The sequence below is a fragment of the Periplaneta americana genome, chromosome 7, assembly GCF_040183065.1.
Source record: "Periplaneta americana isolate PAMFEO1 chromosome 7, P.americana_PAMFEO1_priV1, whole genome shotgun sequence".
NCBI lineage: Eukaryota > Metazoa > Arthropoda > Insecta > Blattodea > Blattidae > Periplaneta > Periplaneta americana.
Genome location: NC_091123.1, coordinates 102764644 through 102782174, shown reverse-complemented (window position 1 = coordinate 102782174; position 17531 = coordinate 102764644). Strand labels below are relative to the sequence as shown.

Below are 17531 nucleotides of genomic sequence, written 5' to 3'. Positions count from 1 at the left end.
TTGTGCGTTACAAGAATATTTATAGATGTCAGCATGTTAGGGATGAGGGGTCAGATGATATAACGGCTTGGGATAGCGTCACCTTTAGTTAGGAGTCGCAATGCCCTCTAAATATTTCCCCAACTAATTAAAAGCCTTAGGCCCGGTTGCAGAAACGCAAATCAAATCAGTCCCTGATCGCCAATCAGTTGATGTCTGATTTATTTGATTGTTCATTGGGTTGCACAAACGTAAATCTCCAATCAACTTGTCTCAATTTACTAATTGTTGATTTGAGAAAGAAAAACATTTGACAACATCGCTATTTAGCAACCACAGCCAATTTGATGCTCTTTTACAGTCGCGAAACGTATGCATCTAGTAGGCGGTGAATAGGAAAACAAGTGAATGCTTTGCTGTTTTGTTGTTTTTGTAGAAGGGAAACAGCGGATTGTATTTGTATAGACTATGAAGCAAACAAAAAACGTAAGGGGGCCCAATTTTTCTGACAATGATAGAGCCCTCTTATTGAACATCATAGAGAGCTTTATGCATATCATTGAAAATAAGAAGACAGATAGTGTTTGGGTGAAGCAGAAAGAGGAGGCCTGGAAGAAAATTGCTTCAGAATTTAATGAAGCTACATATGAGGTCGCAAGAACACCCCAGCAATTAAAGATTGCATATGAAAACTACAAAAGGAGAACCAAGAAACTTGCAGCTGACGATAAGGTAGGCCTAAGCTGTGACGTATAATTTTTACCTATTTCTAGATTTATTAATGGACAGTTACGTTTTTGTGGCATTCCATAAATATTATTACGTCTCAAAAATATAGAGGGAGATTTAAATTCATAATTATTTTCTTCTAACTAGTTTCTTGATCTACATTGAATCTTTGTTTTTTTCCAGGCAGAGCTCTACAAAACTGGTGGAGGAACTTTTAAAAGGAAGCTAGATGCAGATGGCGAAAGACTAATATCCAGGCTGAATTCCCATTTTGCACCTGTGAATAATCCTTGTGACAGTGATGGCCAGTACCAAGTTTTTCAAGTAACAGAACAGGATTGCAATATACTGGAGGTAAGAATATATAACCTTAGTTTGACATAATTTGGGTAGGCCTAAAAAAAGTAAAAAATATCCATCTACATTATCCATCATCATCCCATCACTCAGAATATAAAAATATCGATTGAGGTGGTGAAATGGAAATATAATTGGAGTAGATGAACTTCATTTTGCCTTTAATTTATTTACAGTCTTATAACCCTATTTTATAAGAAACCAGCTCACAGCAAACAACAATACATTAACAAAAAAAATTAAGGAAATTTTTCGGCTAAATAGTGCCATTCAGTTCAAACACAAAACAAATAACTTTCCAGTTTGTGTATTTATATTGTATACTTCATCTTGTTTTACAGGATAGCCATGAAACTTTATTTGATGGAGCTGTGTCTATAGTGCACCCTGCTCGTTTGCATTCAACTTCTGGTCATGATGTCAATGGGGACAAATATGGAGATGAGGCCTCATCTATTCCGCCGTCCCCGTCTTCTGCAAATCAACAAGATTCATTGTCAGCAGGTCGTCATCTGTCATCAGAAATTACACCAATAAACCCACTGACAGGAAGCAGGAGTGGAATAATTAGGCCCAGATCAAGATCACAAAGAAGCAGGCTGGAAGACTATACGTCCAGTAAAACTGATTTTAATGAATTAAGGTGTCGACTTCTGATCGAAAAACATGAAATGGAAATGGAAATTTTAAAAACTAATCTACAAGTGGCCCAAGTAGAGTTAGAGATTAAAAGGGCAATTCTAGCCAAAGAAAATAAATAAATAAAGTTTGCATCAAAAATAAAAGAACTAATTAATTACGAGTATTTTGCTCACCTTTCTGCCAGTGTTGTAAAGTGTGTATTTATTAGTGTAGTTCTGACTGTGTTCCCTCCATTTCTCCTTCTTCCCATAGGTGCTTCACCCTCATCAGCTTGTGGGTAGAATCTTGCAATGAGATCTTCATCAGGAGGTGGGGGATTATTTTCTCCTCTCTCCAACAATAAATTGTGGATGGCAAAACATGCAACAATACATTCTAGTGTTGTTGATCGTTGCCTTCCCAACTTGAAACGGAGACCCAACGATAAGCATGGAAACCTTCTTTTTACCACGCCAAATGCTCGCTCTATACAGTTTCGAGTGTATATATGTGTTGAATTATACAACTCTTCTGCTTCTGTCGTGGGGTTTGCTAGGGGAGTCAACAAGAAATTTGAACATGCATAGCCTCCATCACCCAAAAGAATTCCATTTCCCATCTCTCTGTTTACGAATTGAGCTCGTAACCTACTCATTAAAAATATTGTGCTGTCATGTGTAGAACCCTGCCAACGGGCTACAACATTCCAGAATTTCAATGATGGTGTACATATTGCCTGTACATTCACAGAAAAGAAACCTTTTCTATTGCGATAAAGTTCAGCGTCATTTCCACCAGGTGATTGGATGGGGATGTGAGTGCAATCTATACATCCAATGACTCTTGGAAATCCTGACATGGCTGAAAATTCTCTCTGGATTTCAAGTCGTTCCCTGTCTGAGGTTGGAGGCTTTATGAAATCCTGCGAAAGCAAAGCAATTTCATGTGTAACATCCCTTACTACTCGGCAAATAGTTGATTTGTGGACCCCAACAAGATCACCCAAGACCGCTTGAAAAGTTCCGACAGCATAAAATCGCAGCGTTATTAGAAGTTGGTTCATAGGAGAAAGTGGTAAGTTTCTATTTGTCTGTCTGCATATATTTGCTTCAATTTTCGAAAGTAAAAAAACACACGAATCCTTACTTAACCTAAATCTCTGTTCAAATTCTCTCTCATTATACATAAAAAACAATTCATGTCTGTCGCGGAAATGCCGTCTTCTTAATAATATTTCTTCATATTGTTCGAAAATTTCTTCATCAGAAGAATCCATTACTACGTCGAAAACAATATTATTACGCTGTAACTAATTGTTATATAAATTACAGTACGCACAATGAACAGAACAACATATACTTGATCAGTGATCAGTCACTTAACCAGCGAAAATCTGTTGATCAAATCTGACGGAAGACTGATCTCCGATCAAATACTGATTGTTCTTTCTGCAACAGAAATAGAACTGATGGCCAATCAAACCCTCCTCGATCGCCAATCATATTTTGATCAGTGTTTCTGCAACTGGGCCTTAGTCACATACAGCTGACTAGAGCTCGACTGAAGGGTCGCAATAATTAACATGTGATCATTTCCAGGGAGTCTATACCTGCTTGCTGGTATCTTTACAGTTTCATTGTTTAAACTACATTCAATTTATTATCATGTACACAAGGTCTAAAACTTGTAATAGCTATGTACACACAGCATAGTGCCCGTGACACCTGCTCGTAACAATTATTGTGTTGGCCATACTTTTATTTTATAATGCTAATCTCGAATGTGACTGTCCCATTTGCACAAAAAGCAGCAAAATTTTGTGTAGCCTATTTGCATTCCAAGATGCAATGCTGCAACCTTCAAATCCGCACATATAAATCATTTGTACTTTGAATATTATCATTAACCTTTTCCATTAAAGTTATTTTTAGCTTTTCCTTCTTATACACTTGTATTTATTTATGTGCAAAGTCTAACATAATACAACCCTTTTTAAATGCGGTTACAGAAATAAAAATCATACTACAAATAAAAACAAACAAAAGACACTTTCACATTTTTCACAGTTTTCTGTCCAGGAATTGTTCTGATTATTTATACTTCTTGATGGTGTGGTACTTTTCGAAATATTCACCCAGATGCAGTCCTGGTTTTCATGTGCAAGTCTTGCAGTAGAAGACAGTTTCTCTTCTTCCATCTTTTATCTTTCTGTTACTACATACAGCACAGTCCTTGCTGTTACTCTTCTCATTTGCATATATGAAGCGTGGTTTCCTATTCAGTCTTTCTTCTTCGTCAGACATGGCTGCTCTTCCTCTTTTCCTCCCCTCTCTGTTTCAGACATCACCAACCAAGGATTTGATGAGTTGCAGCTTGTATTTTATGTGGGTCAACTTGGGTCTCTGACTTGCTACAGCATTCAAGTTGTACAGTATGAAGTTGTTCACCACCTCCAGCAACCAGAAGAACATCTTACACCACCACTTTTTTTACTTTTGGATGAAACTGTAGGATGATATGTTCTGGTCAGATACATCGGCCCCTCATATGTGATTGTTGTAGTCACATATGATTGTTGGCTTTTCTATCTGTTGTTCTATGTTATTTTTTGCTTTCCTTTTCAATTGCTGGGTACCATTGTTATGCCATATACTCAGCATCACCACATTTCGCTTGTCTTTCCAAGCGAGAGCAAGCATTTTATCGTCCTTCCTGTATGCTGCTATTTCTTGTTTCTTTAGTTTCAGTTTATTCTTAGAAAGGGCATCAGGCAAACATTTCCTATTTAGCTGAATAGTACCCCATATTCAATAACTCTACTGCAAGATCACATTCTGTATAAAATCTATCAACGTAGAGAGGGTAACCTCTATCATTTGCAGTAGCATTTACCAGTTGGTCACACAAATACAAAACTATTCTAGACGTAAATGGCTTTTGGGATCTAGCTAATCCCTCTGTAGTCTGTGAGCCAAAATAAGGTTGAATACCCACTATGTAAAATGTGACACTGTCAGCCAATATGTAGACTCTCATGCCCCACTTTATGCGTTTCATTGGATTGAAACATTTGAAAGAAACGCTCCCTTTGAATCCAGTTGTACTCTCATCAATACAAATGTTCTGCATCCATTGTTTTAAGTTCACGTTAACACTTGTTATCCTTCATTATTGAACCCTTTGTATTTACAGTAGTAGCAGGCCTCCTGGTTATTGGTCCACCATGAAACATCCAAAAAATTTGAAAAAAAAAATCTCTCTCTGCTAAACACGTCTTTATAAAATGAACAATTCTGAATCCAGTCTTCAGTGAAATAATCCTGACTGTTGGGTTTTGGGTTCATGCCCATTCAATGACACCTAAAAAGTCCATACTTCTTTGTCTGTAACATCCACCCAGTCTCTCCAAACAGATCTTTCCCTCAGTGATGTGTTTTTCTGTATTTGCTCCTTAGCATATTCATTGTTATTTTTCGTAAATTCTTTGATCAGTTTGCGAGTGAAAAATAGCATAAAAACTCTCTTACCTCAATAGGACCGTATCATTCTCACTATTGTCAATAATAATATCTAATGTAGCCCTCTTGTTGTTTGCCAGGTTCGCCATCAGCTTGTTGACATACACACAGCATCAGCATGCACAGTCAAATAAAAACCTGAAAAACTTGACGAAGAAAACGGAAAATAATATTGACATAGTTCCACTCGTTCCCGAGAGATAGCATAAGCTGCCGTTATAAGAAATATTGCAGTGTGAGCCCCGACAAGCGAGTTATAATGAAATAAAAGTTTGGTGGGGCCCGCCTAACTTGCCTGTCAGGTGGAAAGAGTTAAAGCACACTTTAAAGAAATACATGTCTTACACATAATACTAACACCACGGAAATCTCCTGGTAAACTGAAGCAATTTCATATGGCCAACCTGCTTCTCCCTCTCCAAATGGAACCGAAAAGGGCAATAAAACGATTTCCACTTCTAGAAGTGGTTTTGACAGGGTGCTCTATTGCAAAATGAAAACTATAGTAATTTCATTAAAGCTCACAGAGAAAGAAATATACATCTCCAGTAAAATCAGCTAAACTCAAGCAAATTCATACGGCAAACCTGTTTCACCCCCTCCAGATAGACTAGTAAATGGGCAATAAAATAATTTCCATTTCTATAAGTGTGTCTAACATGGTAGCCAACTTATACTAATATTGTTTTCACATAATGGGTCGTCACATTTGTAAAATAAAAATAGTTACACACAAATTAGTGATTTTTTTTTTAAATAAAATGCATAGAAAATTAATTATATTGTGCATCTCGAAAACCCGAACTGATGGAACATTTTGCTTGTTATTTTTTAATTCAGGAGATCAAAGTTAGTACGAATTTGTTAGTTTTATGTCTGGTGCAAAATGACTGTTAACAGTTAACAGTGTAACAATTAAAGAATTCCCCAGAAGGAAGAGATTTAGTTCTAAATGATTGGTTGATTGGCAAACTTACTCGTGTTAAATTACATAAGCAACTGTGGCTTACAGCTGTTTTGGTGCTTCTTCACACCATCCTCAGAGCCTACTAGATCTCGGCATCATCTCGAACTTCGCTGCCTGTTGTGGGGGCGTGTTTGCATGTTGAAAAATGGAGTCAAATAGTGTGTGTGTTCTGAAATTGATCTGTGTGTTGAGAATTTGATCAGGGTGTGTTTTAGTGTGTGTGTATATTTCATATTTTTCTAGTGTGTTGAGTTTTTGGTTTTTGGGTTGTATGTGTAGGATTTCCATGTCTGTATTTATGTTATTGTATGTATGGTTAGCATTAGTTGTGTGTTCGGCATATGTGGATGTATTGTGTCCTCTGGTTATTGCTTTAATGTGTTCTTTGTAGCGTGTTTGGAATGATCTGCGTCTCTGTCCAATGTAAAACTTGTCGCAACTATTATATGTGAGTTTGTATACGCCTGTGTGGTTATATTTATTTGTTTGTATTGTTTGTGTGTTGAGATGTCTTTGTAGTATGTTTGCTGTTCTGTATGCTATGTTGTATTTCTGCTTTCTGAATGAAGATCCGATCTTATGTGTGCTTTTGTTTTCATATGTGCAATAACCAGACGACACAGTACATCCACATACGCCGAATACATAACTAATGCTAACCATACATACAATAACATAAATACAGACATGGAAATCCTACGCATACAACCCAAAAACCAAAAACTCAACACACTAGAACAATATGAAATATACACACACACTAAAACACACCCTGATCAAATTCTCAACACACAGATCAATTTCAGAACACACACACTATTTGACTCCATTTTTCAACATGCAAACACACCCCCACAACAGGCAGCGAAGTTCGAGATGATGCCGAGATCTAATAGGCTCTGAGGATGGTGTGAAGAAGCACCAAAACAGCTGTAAGCCACAGTTGCTTATGTAATTTAACATGAATAAATTTGCCAATCAAGAAATTATTTATATTTAAGTGTTAAAAGTAGTGTATGCAAGATTCAAGATAGATTTAATTCATTTAATTTAGAATAAATATTTGAAAAATATGATAGTATTGATAACCATACTTCGTCAACAAGGAGTGATACAAAATCAGGATTGTGTTCATTTATAAACTATAAGACTTTGTGCCTTAATTGAAATAACCGTGTTAGTACTTTGCCCCTGGAAAACCAGCGAATTTCAGAAAGAAGCAAAAGTTGTATATATTCACCACCCATTTCATCACAGAATACTGAAAATAACCTGTTATACAGTCAATCTTTAATAAAATGAACTAACTTTACAGCATTGTCTGGCACAGTTTTAAATTCTTAGTGGCATTCCTTTGAAGACCAATGCTTCCTTATGTATGAAACAATGTACCCACTTCACATTGTGAGCTATTTCCTTGACTTTCGAAACATCTTCACTATGTCTGTTTGTAAGGGTGCAAGCCCACACATTTTCCCTGCTCGATCTCATTGTTTCTTATGTAGTTACTGAATGTGTAATATATTTCTTCTCCAATTGTTCAGTTGAATGTAGTTTTACGAAACAGAATATCTTCGTGAATGTTGTTACCATGCATGTATCTCACATAGTACATTCATCATTCATAACATCAATAGTCTCGTCTATTTGTATGGCATAAGGGCTCTTCTTAACTCTCTCAATTATGATCGTAATAAATGTAAAGTAATAACGCCAAATTTCGTACTGACACAGTTTTTGCCTGGGCATGGAAAATTCGGGGTATACTTAAATAGATTCCATATTAAAGACGATGCAACTTGCATTTGTGGGGAGGAATCTCAAGATGTCAAACATGTATTATATGATTGTCCAGTCTTTTGCCGTGAAAGATACGAGCTTGAGTTGTTACTGAACACTTTAAATTATACATTTACCAAACCGTTAACCACTATACTTACCAACTCTAAATCATATAAGTATTTCATGTCCTTCTTGAATAGAATATTTGTGAAACTGTAAAATGTTAAATTATCCCGGGGAAAAAAAAATCGTATTATTTCTAATCAACTATAATGAAACTGTAAGTCTTCAATTTCGCATACTATAATATTGTACTATTGGTTTTAATTTTTATTTTAATTAGGCATTTTATTTCTAATTTTGAGCCATTTCTTGTAATACCTGATTATTGCCAATTGTTGTTACTAAATAATGTATTTAATTCGTAAATTTTAAGCCATCTCTTAGTATAGCTATTTATTGCTTCTAAAATAACATGTTTAATAGCTATATATATATATATATATATATATATATATATATATCAATCAATATTCCCATCATTCCTAGGTGGAACATAGGGCTCTCAGAAAGCTTCTCCATCTGACTCTATTCCTGGCCAACGCCTTAATCTCACTCCATGTCTTCCCCATCGTTTTTGCTTCTGTGAGAACAGTTCGTTTCCATGTTATCTTGGGTCTGCCAATTCCTCTGCTGCCCTGCGGATTCCAATCCAATGCCTTCCTGGCAGGGTCATCTGGAGGTCGGCGAAGTGTATGTCCAAGCCATCCCCACTTCCTATGCCGAATTTCAAATTCAACTGGTTTTTGTTTAGTTTTTAACCATAGGTTCTCGTTGGATATCTGGACCAGCCAGAATATTTTTAATATGTTTCTCAAACATCTATTAATAAAAACTTGTAGTTGATTGATAATAGTTTTAGTTATTTTCCAGGTTTCACAGCCATATAAAAGCACGGATTTTACATTTGTGTTAAAAATTCTCAGTTTAGTATTTATTGTATAGGCAGCACTCTTCCATATAGGCTCTAGCAGCCCAAAGGCATATCTTGCCTTCTTTATTCTTACTCTCACATCACTATCTGTACCACCATTCTGGGAGACTATACTGCCTAGATATGAGAATTCCTTCACATTTTCAATTACGCCACTGCTTAGAGTTAGAAGAGTAGGTTGATTGGTACCTATGCGCAATTCTTTGGTTTCATTAATATTGATTTGAAGACCCACCTTCTGTGCTTCCTTTTCCAATTGTTGCAGTTTGGCTTTCATATCTTTAAAGGAATGAGCTAAGAGACAGATATCATCCGCATAGTCTAGATCTTCTAGTCTACCAGAGAGCCCCCAACGGATTCCTCTAGGGGAAACATTCACTCTTCTTAGAGTTGCATCTAAGACCAGGTTAAAGAGGAGCGGTGATAACACGCAGCCTTGCCGACATGAATGACTTCTCCAATGTTATTCTTATGAATTACTCTGCAGCTGGCATTCCGATATAATTCTTTAATGATGTTTATAAGTTTGATAGGAACTCTTCTTTCGTATAGAGTCTGCCAGATGGCTGTGTGATTCAGAGTATCAAACACTCTTACAAAGTCAATAAACACCAGGTACAAAGGTGAGTGGAATTCTAGTGACTGCTCAATGATAATTCTCAGTGTGTTGATTTGATCGACACATGCGCAGTGAGACCTAAATCCTGCCTGCTCCTTTCGAATTGTTGGATCTAATATGTCATGGATACGCTGATATATTATTATTGCTATTAGTTTATTAATTGTATTCAATAGTGTAATCCTGCGCCAGTTACTACAGTTGCTCAGATCACCTTTTTTAGGAATTTTGATGATTAATCCTCCTTTCCATTCAGTGGGGAAACTTTCCTCCTCCCTAGCTTTTTGAATTAATGGAAGAATTATTTTTGCTATCTTATTTGGATAGGCCTTAAATATCTCTGGCAGAAGATTATCAGGTCCAGCTGACTTACCATTTTTTAGTTTGGAGATAGCATTCTTTATTTCAAATATGGTAGGTTCCTTAGAATTAATTCTAAGTTCGTTTGGCTGTTCCTCTGGTACATTAGTATTGGGTGGAGACTCAGTGGGGTCGGTTAATGTCTCACTGAAATATTCAGTCCATCTTGCCAATTGAGAGACCTCAGATGTAAGGATTAGTCCATCCTTATTTTTGATTTGGTGTCCATCCTGATTGAGGCTTTTGTGTGCCAGCTTTTTTGTTATCCTGTATAATTCCTGAGAATTGTTTGTGTCTGCTGCTTTTTGCGCATTTTCCGCGAGAGTATCTAGCCAGATTCTTTTATCCCTTCTGGCTGCTTTCTTCACTTCTTTGTTTTTTGCTTGATATTGTTGTCTTAAATCAGATATGGAGTTCGCTTTATTCACATTGTTCAGTTTGTTTTTAATATCTTTGCGTTCTTTTATTTTATTCCAGGTGTCGTCTGTGATCCATTCCTTCCTTTCGACTTTATTTCTCCCTAAAATATCTTCGCAGGCATTTATTAGAAAGTTCTGCACCTTATTCCAATTGTTCGAGTCAGGTGGCTTTTGATTTTCTTCTATTTCCTCCTGCAGAGTTTGCAGTTTGTCCTCGAAACTTTGATTTATCCTTTTGTCTTTCAAAAGGTCAGTTTTATATTTTCTTCTGCTATTTTGTGTACCTGGGACATAATTTGTTGTAATCTTTAATTTTACTTGCGCAATTACCAATAGGTGATCCAACGCAACATCCGCACCTCTATACACTCGTACATCTTGCAAAGAGCTTTTCCATTTTTTGCTTATAGCAGTATGATCGATTTGGTTTAGGGTTCTCTGGTCTGGTGACACCCATGTCCCCTTGTGGATATTCTTGTGCGGGAACCATGTTCCTCCTATTATTAGATTTTGATTTGAGCAGAATTCGATGAACCTTTCTCCATTATCGTCCATTACTCCAAGACCGTGTTTGCCCATAACATGTTCTACATTTGAGTTACTTGATCCTACTTTGGCGTTCAGGTCACCCATAATAATTGCAATGTCAGATTTCTTGACATTCATCATAGTGGCTGATAGTTGTTCATAAAACACATCTTTATCTTCAACCGCAGACACTTCCATTGGAGCATAACATTGAATCAAGGTCAGTTTTCTTAGTTTTGTGGTAAATCTTGCAGTAATTATTCTATCTGAGATAGGTTTCCATTCAATAAGACTTTTTCTCGTATTTTTGCTCAATAGTATTCCTACGCCTCTTTCATGTTTTTCTTGTAAATTTCTTCCAGAATAGATTAAGAGGTCGCCTTGTGCAGTTACATGTTCCCCCTTTCCGTTCCACCTTGTTTCACTTAATCCAAGAATATCTAGTTTATACTCTTTCATTTCCTTTATCTGTGCGAGCCGGGATGGTTCTCTCATAGTGTTTACATTCCAACAACCAATCTTAGTCCTTGTTTTGAGATTCAGGGTCGTCATCATAGGGTCCGTCCGGCTTTTGCTATTGAGAGTTTCAAAAATCAGCTATTTTAAGGTGAATAGGTGATTAGCCTATTGCACCAGAGTCAGGTGATAGGGTTGCCATCTTTAGCCTCCTGACCTGCCTCTCTAGATGGTTTGAGGATGGATTAGGGCAATTCGTCCCAAATAACCAAAGTCTATGGTTATGCCGCCAATGCTCGGCCCTTGGTGGAACTTAGTCACTAAAGATAGTGTCCACCCCCGTGACAAGAACGCGTCCACCAAGATCTGTCCAAGTATGCTTAGTTACAGCCGAGGCCCCCTAACCATCCTGGACCGAGGTATATATATATATATATATATATATATATATATATATATATATATGTAATATTTCTACCTATAACCATTAGATATAAATATAGAGACATGCCTTGAGGCTTTATGAAACGATCCATTCTTCCATTAAGGTGCATTCTTGTACATAATTCATGTGAATTGTAACCTGACCACAATTTTGTATTATAATTTTATTATTGTCTATTGCTTATAAAATATATTTTGATGCCAACTATAACCCTAATATACCTCAGGGTGAAATAGGGTTTATTAAATTGGATAATGAAAAAAAACTCTCTCAATTAACTGAGATTCTACGTTACCCACTATATCATTAATTGTGTGACCAACAGTGTCATTTGAAAGAGGAATCAAATCAACATCTTCTAATAACTTGTTGGCAAACATGGTTTTTATAGCTTTTTACATCATCATTTATAGCTGGAAGTAGTACATTTTTTCTGATAGTATGAAGTTTACCAGTTTTCACTATTATGCACAAACTTAACAGATACGATGCTTCCAGTACCTTGCTATTAATCAAACCCACGACCAAGATTATGTCATTCCCATGATTTAATGTCTCTTAAGTGTCACTGAAAAAATCCATTGACTTATTTTTCACAGCACATTGTTTAGTTTCTAAATGTCATTGGAATTTAGCAGGTTTCATGCACTTGTTCAACAACACTTCATAACACACAATACTTCTGTTATCTTTCATTGTCACACCAAATAAACCCAAATTCCAAATATGAACTCATATTTTTTACCCTATTTTTTCTTTGAACTGCTTGTTTGTTTGCCTTTAAGAATATCAGCTTTACTTGGTGCTGCAGCACATGTACATCACAATTAGGATTACCATGGCTTGTTTTGTTTGCTTTTCTTTTCAGAGTTGAGCCACTATCCCAGTATATTCTTAAAATAAATGTTTCCGAAAAATATGTTAACACGGAGTTAACTCACGACACACTTGACCAACTACCATTTGGCACTTCTGAAGGTACAAGTGTTTGTTGATAGAGGAAAACCTTCAATAATAAATAACAGCCAACAACAAATATTGGTCGAAATGTGGATAGCTCAAGGTTTACTTCAGATTTGATAAGACACCAAGGAAAGGCGGTAGCAATAAAACCATATTCTTGTTCACCCCTCTTTTATTGCTCGTCTTTCTACAGTAGCGTGCAAATTAATCCGAACACGACATATTTTTACATTTTCTGTCATTGTTGGCTCACAGCTACTCATACCGCTTTAATTGACATCTGTAGTACGTGTAATTCCATTGTTGAAGGTCTGTCATTATTTTTTTTTATAATATGTGACATTTTGCCTGTCGTTTTGTACTTACTGTATAAGCATTTCAGTTGTGTTGAAGACTTAATACTGCAATCCTGTGTACATTCTGTCGTCTTCACAAATGGATACAACTCCACGAAAACGGTCTAAAATTATAACATTAGCAGAGCATTCTTCTGTGACACAGAGGCAAATTGCTGCAGAGTGTTACATCGGTTTGGCTACTGTTAATTCGATCATAAAAAGATACAGGGAGACTGGATCCATCACACCCCAGAAAAAAGGAAACTGTGGCCGGAAAAGGAAGACTTCACCTGCAGATGTTCGTTTAATTGTCAGGAAAAGTAAATTAAATCCTAGACTAACTGCTGTCGACTTAACCCGTGAGTTAATGGCTACCACTGGGGCGAATATTCACGTCACAACAGTGCGGCGTAGGCTTTTGGAAGGTGGATGAAGGGCTCGTAAGCCTATTAAGAAGCAACTGCTAACCCCTGTTATGTGCAAAAAACGCTTAATGTGGGCAAAATTACATCAACACTGGACAGTGAATGACTGGAAGAATGTACTTTTTTCCGATGAGTCTCATTTCGAGGTCCACGGCCACTATGTTTCTTACGTATGGAAAGGATCCGAAAAAGTAACAGCAGCTCATCTCCAACAAGCACCCAAATACCCCCCTAAAGTAATGTTATGGGGTTGTTTTACACATGAAGGGCCTGGAGCATTAATACCTATCAAGGGAATGATGAATTCTGACAAATATATTCACTTATTGGAAACCAGAACCGTACCCCAGCTGCAAAAATCATTTCCGGATGGCAGAGGTGTGTTCCAACAAGACCTGGCACCATGCCATACGTCTCGAAAAACTACAGAATTCTTCAACAAGAAGAATATTCAGGTACTCCCCTGGCCAGGCAACTCACCCGACATCAACCCCATTGAAAACTTGTGGTCAATTTGCAAAAGAAGAATGCAAAAAATGGATTGTTCTACAAAGGAGAAGATGATTTCTGCCCTCATTGGTGTATGGTTTCGCAATGAAGAAATGAAGAATATTTGTGGGAAATTACTGGAATCCATGCCAAATCGTCTCGGAGCTGTTATTAGGAACAAGGGAGGCCACATAGATTACTGAGGTATGTCTTAGATCCTTTTTTTATCCCGTTTGAGTGTTTTTGCATAAGTAATTACGTTGTTCGGATTAATTTGCACGCTACTGTATACTACCAATTGCTGGCATGGTTTCGCCTATGAAGTTTGTGACAGTGTGGCAGTCAGTCTGAAAATACCAGACACCAGTGGCATCTGATTGGCTGAGGCAAGTGAGGCCAGACCTGTGTCACTTGGCTTTCTTAAACTCAATGTTAACTGAATGAAGCATAATAGCATTTTAGGAGTATAAAAACTTTGAGACTTGTCTCACAGTAAAATTTGTTCTGAGACCTGAATGCTCATGCTGGATCTGGCTTCTGCATTTCATATGTTTTCGTGGTTTAGAGGTTGTATTTGAAAAGCTGTAACTGAGGCACAGTTCTTGCTCTGGCCTCGTGGCCAAGTCACCTTTCACTTCTTCCATCCATCAACTGGTCTCAAGGGTGGGATGGGGTGAGAATAGCAGCAGTAACTCGTCTTTCTAAATAAGCCATAAATAACATAAGAATTCTCGCTGTCTAGCAGACATGAGGCCACAGTATTCTCTCCCCTTATGTCTCAATTTATGACTTCTGTCAGGTTGTTGTACTATTGTGCTTCATAGTACAGTAGTGAATGTGGTCTAGTATTGTTATATCAGTGGCGAACTTCTGCCTAGGGCACCAACCTCGGAGGGGCCCCCCCGCCAGGGAAAATAATAATAATAGTATTTGTTGATACACTAGGTATTTATATATGGGACGAAATGGTATACATTGAGGACACAGGTGGGACATGGAAAAAATGTAAATTTTCCCTAACAAAATAGAAAATAATTGACCACAGTTAATTTTTTGACAGCTCAGATGGCAGTATTGTGTTTGTGTTTGTTTTGCATCGCATCTCACTTCATTAACATTTTCTGGTGTATAGTGTCTTAAGATCTTATGGAATAATCCCGTATTATAGAATGTTCTGGAAATGATTAGTGAATGGTAGTACAGCAGTACAGTAATATTCTCGAAGGTTCTAAGTATTTCGATATTATATATGTATAGATAGTTCTCCAAAGTCCTGGAAAACCTTGGAAAAGGGTCGAATGCTCTAGAACACTGTGATCTTGTAATTATAAATGTAAAAATTATGTGTAAAAAGTATAGTTGGTACTTATATATGTCATTTCTAGGTCTGCTTATACATTAAATAAATTATAAATAAAAGTAACGGTTTTTTTTTTTTTTTGCTAATTACCAAAAAGGGGGCCCGACTCTTTTAACTGCCTAGGGGCCCTGAGTCTCTATGTCTGAACCTGGTTGTTATATGTTTAGGGAAAATGGAAATTGAAGCAGATACGAGAAATAATGATATAATTAATTCATTATAAGAATATCCTTTTTCAAGATGAAATAGTATTGAAAGAAGGGAAGTTTTAAATAAAGAGATACCTATGCCATCACTCACAATTTTTCAGAAAGATAATCTTAAAACACGAGCTTCCATTGCATTCTGGTATGGACAACATAAATGGCTGTGTGTTAATGTGGTGCGAAATAAACTTTTCTATTGGCTGTGCTTGTTGTGGGGAGAGGGAGGAAGAACAGTGTGTCTAGTGAGGGCTTCAGCGACCTGAAAAAAATATTTCCAGTGCAAGTTCAACACCTATTTCTTCAGGTGAGCATATTATGTATTTCTTCATCACATTTAGTCACTGAAACAAACTCACAGCATAGCAATTTATTTGATGAGTGACATTATTATTTGTCATTAATAATAGGCCCAATAATAATAATAATGATACCGGTATTAATAATATAACAATAATTAATATCATGAATAATAAACATTCTGTATGGGAGGTACTTTAATTACTGTAAATCAGGCCTCGACAAGGGTTTCAGTCACTGCCATACACTTGTCTTCTCATTGAAGTCTTTATGGAATTCGTTACATTGTCATATTAGTTTTGCATATTGAGTTTATTGTTGAATCCAGTCAGTTGTATATGTAGCTCATAGACAGTTACTACAAGGTAACATGTGAGTCAAAATGATTTTGTAAAACTGTCAAAACGTAAAATTGAGAGGTCTACACTTTTTTTTTTCTTTCTTGGAGGCGGGGCTTGAAGGCTTGCACTGCAGCCTGAGGTTTATTGTACTCACCACTCCTGTTCTGTGAATGATATTTGTCACTGAATAGCTGCACTCTTGTACGAATACAGCACGTTGCACTGTAAACTTAACCTGAGCTAATGATGACAGTGACATATGAAGAAAAGATGACAAAATGAATACAAGGTCCAATGCCAAAAGTTACCCAGCAATTCTGCTTCAATTGATTGAGGGAAAACCTCGAACCTGGACCACTCGTTTTCACAGAAATGCTAACCATTACTCCACAGTGGTGAACTAAGTCATTTATTACTTATGGGACTGAGGCACTGAATTCTGCCTGAAAACCAGCTTACCAAAAGGTTAGAAACATTACAAAATAATGAGCTGAGAACTGTAATAGGTGTCATAAAGACACTACCGCGAACAATATTGGAAGAATGTAAGTACAGTAAATCAAAAACTTATCAAACAACCCTTTCAAATGAACATTTTTCTTGGCAGAATTGTTAAATTCATTGCAAGATTTGATTGCTATAACTCAGTATTATATTGCAAACAATTTACAGCTCATTTGGCAGCATTATTTACATACCAAAAGTTACAAATCCACTTGATTTACTTGTTCTTTTGAAATCGTAAATATACTTTTTTTTTTTTCTTTTCAAAATTTATTGTAGCATTGTCAGCACATATTGCAAGTTACTGTCATTAAATTTATTAAGCATTAAGTAGGATATTAAGAGAACCTTCACCATAGAAACACAATATCTTTGTTTGAAGACCTTTTGTTTGCTGAAAAGCATGGACGATTTCTTCATATAGAATATGATGGTCATTCTACAGCTTAATTTACAAATAAATGCTTTTATATTTATGTACATTTTTCTAAAGCAACAGTAATGTAATATTAAATAGAAAAAATGACAAAATTGTAAAGAAAATATCCACAATGAATGTGTCTGCAAAATTAAAAGACTTTTTGCTTGAAAGTGACAATAGAGGACATCCCTACTTTGGCCACTGATGACATTATAGGAGTTATCTAGTAGAATTACAATTCCGCTTATGACTAAAATATAATTAATTAATTGATAGTTGTAATAAACCAGGTTGAGTGGAGCAGGGGTGGGTGGGTGGATAGTAATCGTATGGTGGGTCTGGCTAGGATGAAGTCACTGCATCATACTGCTGTGGTTGCAGTTAAGTGTTTGTGTCATTGTGCACTCCATGGC

The 17531-nt window shown here is 36.6% G+C and overlaps 2 protein-coding genes and 1 long non-coding RNA gene across 14 annotated transcripts in view; 2 read left to right on the top strand and 1 right to left on the bottom strand.

Moving 5' to 3' along the window:
- The window catches only part of LOC138703319 (ubinuclein-1-like), a 720147-nt gene that overhangs the window by 696025 nt on the left and 6591 nt on the right, over nucleotides 1–17531 (top strand). For 3 of the 12 annotated variants that reach the window (XM_069831098.1, XM_069831103.1, XM_069831104.1), the window contains one exon: nucleotides 12643–15596. The exons of 3 other annotated variants lie outside the window; for them this stretch is intronic. In XM_069831098.1, the coding sequence (XP_069687199.1) occupies nucleotides 12643–12677 (35 nt within the window). In that variant the 3' untranslated portion in view covers nucleotides 12678–15596. Of the gene's footprint in view, nucleotides 1–12642; nucleotides 15600–15659; nucleotides 15860–17531 lie in introns of those variants that run through there. 6 more of the 12 variants (XR_011333096.1, XM_069831105.1, XM_069831101.1 and 3 more) reach the window with 6 other exon arrangements.
- On the top strand, nucleotides 136–1887 carry LOC138703316 (myb/SANT-like DNA-binding domain-containing protein 3). The gene is made up of 3 exons (XM_069831094.1): nucleotides 136–711; nucleotides 892–1062; nucleotides 1407–1887. Exons 1-3 carry the CDS (start codon nucleotides 448–450, stop codon nucleotides 1824–1826), a joined length of 855 nt encoding a protein of 284 aa, XP_069687195.1. The 5' UTR covers nucleotides 136–447; the 3' UTR covers nucleotides 1827–1887.
- Nucleotides 1215–2022, bottom strand: LOC138703317 (uncharacterized). The gene is made up of 2 exons (XR_011333093.1): nucleotides 1881–2022; nucleotides 1215–1539 (listed from the first exon to the last, which is right to left on the bottom strand). It is a non-coding gene; the product is annotated as an uncharacterized lncRNA (long non-coding RNA).

Excerpts from the sequence above, each read along its gene's own strand:
- LOC138703316 (XM_069831094.1), top strand. The coding sequence starts at position 448 with ATGAAGCAAACAAAAAACGTAAGGGGGCCCAATTTTTCTGACAATGAT. Across the intron at positions 712-891 it reads AACTTGCAGCTGACGATAAG|GCAGAGCTCTACAAAACTGG; the intron begins GTAGGCCTAAGC and ends GTTTTTTTCCAG. Across the intron at positions 1,063-1,406 it reads AGGATTGCAATATACTGGAG|GATAGCCATGAAACTTTATT; the intron begins GTAAGAATATAT and ends CTTGTTTTACAG.